This window comes from Eurypyga helias, unplaced genomic scaffold (assembly GCF_000690775.1).
Source record: "Eurypyga helias isolate BGI_N326 unplaced genomic scaffold, ASM69077v1 scaffold23614, whole genome shotgun sequence".
Taxonomy (NCBI): Eukaryota; Metazoa; Chordata; class Aves; order Eurypygiformes; family Eurypygidae; genus Eurypyga; species Eurypyga helias.
Window position 1 is genome coordinate 274 of NW_010244683.1, and position 10348 is coordinate 10621.

The 10348-nt window shown below is 42.8% G+C and overlaps 1 protein-coding gene across 1 annotated transcript; it reads right to left on the reverse strand.

Annotated features, from left to right (window-relative positions):
• Positions 1–214: 214 nt before the first annotated feature.
• Positions 215–9766, reverse strand: LEO1 (Leo1, Paf1/RNA polymerase II complex component, homolog (S. cerevisiae); the record flags this gene model as incomplete). The annotated part of the gene is made up of 11 exons (XM_010149842.1): positions 215–470; positions 2970–3067; positions 3335–3521; positions 3821–3956; positions 4697–4831; positions 5120–5214; positions 5562–5646; positions 7031–7176; positions 7826–7920; positions 8673–8780; positions 9041–9766. Coding segments are annotated over 11 exons (1913 nt in total), but the record flags the coding sequence as incomplete, so codon positions are not given.
• Positions 9767–10348: the final 582 nt, after the last annotated feature.

Genomic DNA, 10348 nt, shown 5'->3' on the forward strand with positions numbered 1-10348 from the left:
CCCTTGTCAGGCAAACTTATCACTTCAGCATTCTGCAAAGGTTTCTCCTAATGAACTCAGTAAAAATCACTGATTAATTCACTTGGAAGACCAGTTACTGCAGTTCTCCAAACTGAAATGCACTGTGCAAGATAAAAACCAGCACGGTGATGATCCCTGGTGCAACAGCGGCTGCAATTAAAGAGAAAAATCTTCAAAAATAGAAGTAAGTCAAAAACCTTTATTCACACTGGAAACACAGACTTCAATGGAATTCTCCTTTATCAAAATAACCCATTGTGGTTACTTACATCTTTGTTGTAAGAGAACTGTACAATATATATAAATATATATATATTAAAAAAAAAATCAACTTTTGTGCTTCTGTATTAATCATCATCTTCCTCTTCATCACTGATCACATATTTCTTATGCTTCTTACTTGCTTTGTCATCATCCTCTGCCTTTCTCTTTCCAGAAGGTTCACCTTCCTAAAGGCAAGAAAGGACAAAATAAAAAGCCCAACATACTTCAAGCTAAAATAAAAAAAACACTCAGAAGAACAGAAAGATCTAAGTATTTCTCCTAAGAAAAGCAAAACTATTAAGCCTCGTTCTCCCACCCTGTGCCACTGTGATGCAGGACTGCTGAGGCGGTGGTACTTCAGGTTCAGCCAAAGCCCAACCTGAGAGGGTCCGTAAGAACCGCAGCTCCGTTCCCCTCCACGGACACACAACCACACCTGCTTCACACTGAACCACGGCAGGGAGGTCACGCGTCACATCTGGATTTGTGGCACGTGCAACGTCATTCTCAGCGAGCCGTACAAGTACAGCCAATTCCTACAACTGGTAGTGAGTTCTTCAAGGGGCGGAAGCTTTCCTCTCAGGCAGCCTGTGGAGCTTTGCTCCGTTTTCAGACTACTGACACTCGGACACCCCAGATTAGAGCTGCCGAAGCCAAGAGGAAATTCAGTAAGTGAGTAGACACTGTGTTTGTTAATTTTCCAAAATTTAAACTGCTGGCTGGTGTAAAAGAAAGAGATTGATGAGAAACCACTAGTAACTGAGAATCAACACCACAGTTTACAGTTGAAAGATAACAATTTAGGGTGCCTCAAAGAGCTGGTCAAAGGAACTCAAACCATCAAGTTCATTACGTGTTGGCAAGCAATACCCTGATGACTTTTAGAGACTGGATATCCAATTTTAGCAACTAAATATATAGTCAACATATATTTTTATAAAATACATATAATCAATATATAGTCAAGTTGATTTTTATTCCACATGCATGCACACCAGTTCACTTTAAACCATCCTTCCGAACGACAATTTAAAACAGAACGCTATGAAAATATTTAACCCAACTACAAATCACTAGTTGTTAACGCAAAACTCTTCAGTTTTGGCACGAAGAACAAGTGGTAACTCGGTTAGTGTTTAAAAAGAACCGGACCTTTAAAAACACCCTCAGGTCTAAGCAGCCGCATCCCTTTTTCCGTCTGGGGGTTTTGAGTTTGTGTTGCCTTTTTTTTTTTTTTTCTTCAAACCACACATTACTTGGATTTGAAGAAGCAGCAAAGATAGAGTTTCAGAAGTTTAATGAATTAATAGTTTCAGAACTCTAATGAATAATTTTTTATCAAAGCATTTTATTCCGTATTAAATTATTAACTTAGTACAGTGAGAATCTCAGTTAGGAAGGAATTTTAAGCATGGAAAACAGAAATGAGCAGGGGTGGGAACCTCAGTAACAGCTTCTTCCTCAGAACAAGCATCCTCTTGTAATCTAGCTAGGCTGCTGTTCAGCCATTCACCTTCCTGTGTAGCAGAAGGCCCCCGTGAACTGCAGTAACAGTAAAACTGCTTGTCGTGTGCTGAGAAAGTCTACCCACAGACCGGGGTTTTCAGCCGTTTCCAGCAAACTGTGACCAAGACTGTGCTGTGCTGCTGACTGACGGCGCGTAGAAACGAATGTGTAGGAGGAAGTCGGTGTTTCACGCATGCGGGTACGTGCTGCAAAGGCCGTACTTCCTGCGTGGTGACTGGAACTGAGCAGTTAGGCCTCACGGAGGGTTTTCCGTAATTCTGCAGCACCCCTCCGTGGCCCGGTCGGGAATGCTGCCTTTCAGTCATGCAGTTTTAAAATGGAGGCTATCGCTCCTCGAGCAGCGAGGGAGTGCTGTTCTCTAGGCCTTTTCTTCTGAGAGACTGGAACTGCAAAGTCCTGACACTGCTGTATCATGAACCAGCAACCGGCAGTGCCTTAACTCGATTTCTACTAACAAACACTACCAGAGCTCACAGAATCAGTGTTTTGCCTACATGGCTCACTATGGCTGTCTCTAGGACTGCTGTCACATTTTCTGAAATATTTAATTTTCCTCAATCTCTAATAAAAAGCCAGAATCTAAGTCTTTAAAAGAAATAATTTTACTTCTGCTTCATATTACAATGCCTATCGGCGCAAATACTCAGCTGGCAGCTTCCTCTTTCAGAAGAGGCTGCAGCTAACAGTTAACTGTTAATGTGTAGAATGATACTGAGGTGATGGGTTAATGCCTATTTAGCACGGGACATTACCTCTTTTTAACTCAGTTTTTTAACTCTTCTATTTAAACAGAGCAGAAATACCGTGTGAAAATGCTTCTGCTATTGCCATAATAAACAGGAAAGCTTAGGAGACAACACTCACTAGGATCCCAATACTAAGTTTTCTCACTCCTTGCATAATTTTGGTAAAGTCATTTTACGCAAGTCTGCATCAATTTTTCCATCTTTACATCAGCAGTAACAGCAGTGACCTCCTTTGGGAATCACAGGGTGTCAGAAATTGGTGACTAACGACCGTGGAAAGCATGCCAAGTCAAATGCCACATTCATCGCAGCATAAACGAAACTATGACAGTCTCAGCCTTAAAAACTAGATTTGGTGCAGGAAATGTTCCATACCGAAAATTAATAACTTGGAAAAAATCCTTTTCTTACCTCATCACTAGTAAGTTTCTTTGCCTTGAGTAGTCTTTGTGTTTTATCTTCATCTGAGCCCTCGTCACTGTCAGAAGAGTAGATTCTAGCACGTTCCTCTACAGAGAGAAAAGACAAATACTTACCTTTACCTGAAATCAGTGAGGCAGAGAGACTATTAAAAATAATTCCCTTACATTTAGTCCCAGAAAAAGCTGGCAGAATCTAACCCCAGAGTGAACAAAATGAACTCCTAAGAATGGGATTCGTGTCTCCTCATGTGTCAAATGAGCTGGCAAAACACGATCGTACCAGGACTCTCCTGTGAAACTGATCCACCGGAATCACACAGGCCTTATTCACGTGCTGGTGAGGTTTGTTATTACCTCTGATGCCACCTTTGTATCTGTTTTTGATAGCTGCTAGACTGATCGCATCATCTCCCTCATCCTCTTCATCGTAACGATCAGGTTCTAGATAATTTGCACTCAGACCACGCTGGTGCTGCTTCTCCCGCATTCTTCGCTGCTGAGATTCTCTGCGAATGGAAGCTCTTAATCTCTCCTCTTCTTTCTGGCCAATGGAAGAAGCAATATATAAAAATTGAGGGGGAAAAAAAAAAAATACTATAGAGCCCTTGTATTCTACTGTAGCTTCTGAAATGATTTCACAGCAGTCTAAAGACTGTACATGCTCTGATGTTTTTTTGTGATCTGCAAGGTTAAACAAATTGCACCCAGGGCTAACAACTCATCTGTCACTCCAACACACACTGGTCTTCACAGTCACAAAGCGTTCCAAAACGTTCAGCTGTCATACAGTTGTGATTTTTTTAGATTAAATCAGAAGACAAGAGTTCCATGCCACAATACCTTAATCATTTCTGTGCGCTGAGACTCTGGATCGCGACCTGCCATCGGCAGGATACGGATTTTCTGGGTCTTTGAACACCTATCTGCCAGAGACAGAGTCATCTTCCTGTGAGTGGCGCTGTCTGTAGAGTGTGGCCTGTTAAAATACCACAACGGGTTCAATCCTTCTTAAAGAAACACATCTATTTTTGAAGGGTAACGGTAGGGCCAGTATATTTAAGATTTCAAAGACTTATCTGCACAAAAGTAAAAGCATCTTCCTTTTTGCTTTTTCTTATTTATGTGCATTGTAACAGGCACTGGAGACGTCAATGCCTTCTCAGCAAACCACGTGCAGCCCTTCACCAGCCTAAATAATCATCCCCAAATGTCACATCGATATCCCAAGACATAATCACCATTTTGATAGCAACTGTGCATCAGAAGAAAGGTTAACTTCAGGGAGTACTAATGTTCTTTTTCATTCAGATGAGGACTTGCACTTAAAAATGCAAATTAAATTACATATAAAAAAAAAAGACACCTGTAGCCTACATATTGCAGTGAATGGCATAGTAGCCTTTCACACCGGGACACCTAATTTAGGACAACTCTTACTGAAATACTGACTTTGGAAAATAGCACATTCTTATTAAACAGTTAAGCTTTGATAGTTTACAAACTGGTATATCTGATATATAGGCTAGGCTGGATGAGGCTCGGAGCAACATGGTCTAGTGGAAGGTGTCCCTGCCCATGACAGGGGGGTTGGAACTGGATGGGCTTTAAGGTCCCTTCCAACCCTAACCATTCTGTGATTCTATGATTTTTACCTAGTAGTTACAACACTCAATTGCAAAAGCAGTATTAGCGTTTGATAGAGAATATCGTGCTTACCTGAAGGTTAACTTTGTCTTGAAAACAGCCTGTCCCTGCAGACCCGTTCCTTGTCTGATAAACAAATGGTTGTGATCTCCCTGCAGCGGCGCCTTGTACACATCAAAGACCTCATTGCCCAAGTGCAGAGACATGCTTAAAAAAAGAGAGTCGTGTATTGGTTACTTGACAAAGCTACTACAGTCTGGGTTTTGCCTCGTTTATAAACGGACAGAGCCTTCACTTTCCTTTATAGATAGCCAGTAATTGTATTTCGATCCAAACTAAGCAGAACACAAGATTTTCAAAGCGCTGCGACTGAAACAACCTCTGCAGTGCAGAAGCGACAAGTTTTTGATCAGTTTGTTGACCCATTTTGCACGCCGTGGCATTTCACTGTAAAGAACAACCCTGTTCCTTCAGCGGCAGAACGTCCCAACTAACCTTCCATCTGACCACTTGACTATCCGCGCGTTACTTTCCCTGATCTCGTTCCCTTCCTCATCTCGCCGCATCCGCCATCGTATTGTGTTTTCCACCTGCGAGGAAAAAAAGACACCAACACAAAACACTCGTTCTAATTGATGGTAAGAAACACTGTGGTAAAATAGACTCTCTATGGGTCAAAAGGTACAGTTAGAAAGGCTCGATAATTTGATGCGTGATGCAAAATGAAGGTGAAAGGTAATGCTTTTATAGGTCAAATACAGCTGTTGAGCTTTTTACAAATTATTACTAAAATAGATCAACTTTTCTCAGTGCTGCACTGCCCCACAATTCCACAATCTGAACCATAACTCGAAACACCGTTCTAGGATACCTGAAAGGGACTGGGAAGAATGTGGCTAGATGAGCGTAAGAGAGAAACGGAACATTAACATCATACCTTGAGTTTTAACCTAGTTCTACCCTCCTCGTCAAGCATCTCCTCATCTTCAAATTCATCTTCGTAATACTGGGGATCAAAAGGTCTGCAATAAATGGTACAATACAGTCTTTATTCTTCTAAAAATTGCTCCAGTTATGCAAACTAACAGGCGCACGAAAGGTTTAGACACACTGCACACACGAGCAGGCACTGCCACTGCGAGACCGCAGTGTAATTCCCTGCATGGACTCCACGCCACGGGAGGCCAACCCCAGGGTCCTCGCTGACATCGGTGACAGCCACTTCAACGCTCAGACCCTCTCAGTGGCTCTAGCTGAAGAGAGCACATCTGCCTCAGAAAATACTGTTTCCTACAAATCGGGATGATGAGGTTAGGGCTCAGTCTGGAACAAAATATACACTATATATATATATATGTATATATACACGGAGAAAGAAAAAAGAAGAGTGATCATCATATAAAGGTGGTGAATTAAGGATTAGTTAAGAGCCCAACCTCTGTCATTTTTTATGTGAATCTCAAACCCAACCAAACGACAAGGAAGATGAGATTGTTTTTCCTCTCTTTCTTCACAAAATCTGACGACTGGGGTGGGAACAAGTGGGGGAAGACCACTCCCTAGCCTCCTTCCTGATGGTTTCCAGGCTGCTGCGAGGGACAGAAGTGACAGACGGACCCTGCGACTGTACACTCGTATTTTCAGTCCTGTCCAAGCCCCAGGACGCTCAAGACTTCTCTCACCGATCACAGCCACTGACTGGTTTCTTAACGGTTCTCTCCCAACACAGTCCACAGCATGAAAGCCAGGGAGAACGATTTAACCGATGTGTAACAGAAAACAACGCCGCACCAACAGCTGACAAGGCACCTAAACAATGCAATAAGGCTTCACTTGAAGAGATGGATTTAACAGCAATTTTCTAGACGCTGACCCTAAAGCCAAACCAAACATCACAAACAACTCGTGTTTCTCCTTATGATTTCCAGAAAATGTCTTCAGCTTGGGTGAGGTAAATAGGAAAACAAGTCACCAGCCACTTCGTATTTAAACAGTACATTCAGCACACAAATAAAGAGGAGTTTATTCTAAATTTCAAAATGACATTTTTATCACTCCAAAGTGCATAAAGATCCTGTGCATTTGGCTTTCACACCTCTGAGAGCCTGAACCTATGTTTAAGATTCAACTGATAGCGTGTGCTTCCAAGTAAACCGTATTTTTGTTTGTTTTCCAAAAGACAAAACGTTACTCAAGCAAGCTGAAACCCAAGCTCATAAGAAAACTACTCAGCACGTGATTAGATTTAACAATAGATATAGATATTACTACTGACTGATCACAATCAAAAGTGTGCAACCATTTTAAATATGGACAACATATTTAATTGTGTCACTAAAACAACAGCAATATAGGGAAACATTAAAAAACCCCAACTTATCAGTCATGCAGTTAATGTGCAATTACCTGGGCTCCACGCTAAGGAAGTTGGGCAGCTTCACAAAATACAAATCATTACCCAGGTCTGTGTTTACTTTCGGTATTTCTACCTCTATTCTAGTCTCTGGAATAGGCTCTTCCTCCTGCTGTTCTTGACTCAGTCCATTCTCATCCTAACAAATAAAAAGGCAAACAGGAGCATAAGCGAGAGCAGTCTTATCTGGCTACTGCTGCCCTAACAAGCCCCTATATTTTCCTGGAAGAAAAGTCATCCATACCCACAGAGACAGATCAGGAAGCTTTGGGTAAAAGAGCTTGCGCATTTTCACTGAAAGCAACCCAATTCAGTGTTTTCATACACCACTAAAAGTGCTTTCAAGCAGCAGTGTGAACTGAAGAGGCCAAAGACAGTACGGAGGCAGCAAAGCAGGTGACGTACAGTTTCCAGCTAAGCACCGGCGAGTACATGGGGGACAACTTTTCCCAGATGAAAAATGATTGTTCTGTATTATCAAGACCCAAAACAAAGTATTTCTCAAAACAGCCGAACTAAAAGACAGCGATGACTTTGTATTTTACTCAGTGACAATCAAAACTACTCAGTATATTTCTTTCAAGGACAAAAAGTAGAGCAGGGATGGTGAAGGCAGGTAAACAAATCCATTTGGTATCACTACATATAAAACTTTAATTTAGGCAGGGCAAAATTACCTGTAACGCTTACTTAATGCCCTCAGTCTTTTCTTCACTAAAACACTATCAGTGTTCCCCGTTTCAGAGTGGAACAGCGTATTAATGATTTCCAAAGCCAGGTCTACTCACAATGGGCTGTCCTGGCGTCGGTGGCTTGTCTTCTCCATCGCTCCCAGAGGAAATGTCATCTGCACCTCCAAAGAGGTCCATGACATCTGCATGCTCTTGAGCAGAAAAATTACGACGTTACAATATGACAGAATGCCCACAGGCACCCCTACGTGTAAGCATACGCACAGAAAAAAAGCTTAACGCAGTCTTCACTTGTTATTACCACTTAAAAACACCTAGAAAGGTTAAAAACCGTGAAAGTTCGTGAAGCACACATTACGCTCCTATCCTGAAAATGTTTTCCCTTGTATTTTTACGCTAAGGATTCAGGGTATGTTTCCCTGGAAAGGCACTGTCCAATAAGACAATCTAGTTGAAAAATGGGAACAGAAGAATCAAGAGTAGAAGATTATCCTTTACTCAAGTAAACAACTTAAATACATGTCAACAGCAGCTTTATTACCCATTTTGGAGGTTTTACTCAGCAGAAGAATCAGCACCTCCTTCTCAGCCAGCTAAACATCACAAAAACCAGTGCAGCTTCTCTGGGCTGCTCTGACTAGAGACACCCCTTCTTCGCATCTTTCAGTAAACCCGCGTGAACGGACATTTGCAAAGGCACAAGCTCTGCCGCTCACGGAGGAAACTGAGGAAATGACCAACTGATCCAGCTAACTAGAGATAATCAGCAGAAGCACAGCCTGTACTTCCCCACGCAGCATTCTCACTGTCCTGTGTCGGTGTTTCCGCAGCACTACAGCCGCGCCGCACGGCAAGCGCTCTCTCTCAAGTTCTGTAGCGGAGGAATGGCGCTTAAGGCGAGGATTAAACGAACCCAAACCCACGACACACCGCCACCGTTTACCTTTCTGTCCTTCCGTATCACTGTCCACCTCCGAATCCGATGCAATTGGTTTCTTTCGCTTCATTCGCAGAACCTCGTCTTCGCTATCACTGCCCCGTGCAGACTCTACTAAGGAGCATAATTATTCTCAGCAAGTTAAACACATTGTTCTGCATATTTTCAAATTCCTTTGTATTAATAAGGCGATTCAGATGAAAGGGAATTTAAAAGTGCTGCATAAAGAAAAACCATTACAAAGGTGACTGTAGTTGAAAGCTACGTGATTAACACCTGGACGTTGAAGTCTGAACCTTTTCAGGCCAATATAAGTGAAACAAAAAAGAAAGGTCAACCCAGAAGCAAATCATTACCACTGCAATCAGTCCTACCAGATTTATGATCCTGGTCCTCCTCGTCGGAGTGCTGGGCTCTTTCATCATCGTCCGAGTTCTGCATCTTCTCATCGTCCGAATGCTGGGCCCTTTCGTCATCGTCCGAGTTCTGCATCTTCTCCTCGTCCGAGACCTGCGGCCTCTCCTCATCATCAGAGTTCTGCATCTTCTCCTCATCTGAGTTCTGGAGTCTTTCCTCATCATCAGACATCTGGGGCCTTTCATCTTCATCAGAGTTCTGCCCTTTCTCCTCATCGTCAGAGTTCTGCTGCCTGTCCTCGTCATCAGAGTTCTGCTGCCTCTCCTCATCGTCTGACTGATCGCTTTTGTCCTCCTTGCCCCACTTCTCATCCTCTGAATGTGCTTTTTCGGAACCATCTCCCTCCGAGTGATGGCTGCCTTCATCCGACCCGTGGCCACGATCATCCTCCTCCTCATCATGAGCAGCTTCTGAAACACTGTGCTGGTCCACGTCCGACTGATCATTATCTTCACGCTCAGAATGTCCTGAAGCTTCAGATCGGTTGTAGGATCGTTCAGAGTGGTTGTCACTCCCTGTGTGATGGGATGCCCCTTCATCCTCGCTATCGTCTCCAAATAACTCCTTGTTACTAGGTTTTATTGCCTCCCTGTCATCATCCTGGTCACTGTCACTTCCAGAAGCATTACTACCAGAGCCAGCATTCTCCTGATCGGAGTCAGATTCAGATCCAGAATCGGAATCTGCAAAACAAACATCACTTTTTCAAGAGGCTCAATGTCCCTATAAGGATGCACATAAGATGTTAGGCACTGCTGGGAAAAAAAAAATCAACACCCCCACCTCAACCCAGAGAAAGAACTTAGAGCTATGAGAACTATAAAAGTTACCTGGAACAATAAAATAAAATGTCTACTAATAAAGGCACAACGAGAAACAACAGACACTGTGTAATGTTTCAAACCACCAGCTATTACCTAAGATTGCCCAGGGAAGCTGTGGATGCCCCATCCCTGGAAGTGTCCAAGGCCAGGCTGGATGAGGCTTGGAGCAACCTGGTCTAGTGGAAGGTGTCCCTGCCCATGGCAGGGGGTTGGAACTGGATGGGCTTTAAGGTCCCTTCCAACCTAAACCAGTCTGTGATATTATGATAAGATTCTAACGTTGTAGCAATAAGCAGTTACACAAAAGTAAATAGAATTTGAAACAGTGAGGGCTTAAAACCAGTAAATAGATAAAAATGGCTTATGAAAGCCTAGAAACCTAAAACTGCCCCTGCCTCTTTAACACAAACCAGCCGCACCCTGACACCTTTGTTACAACGG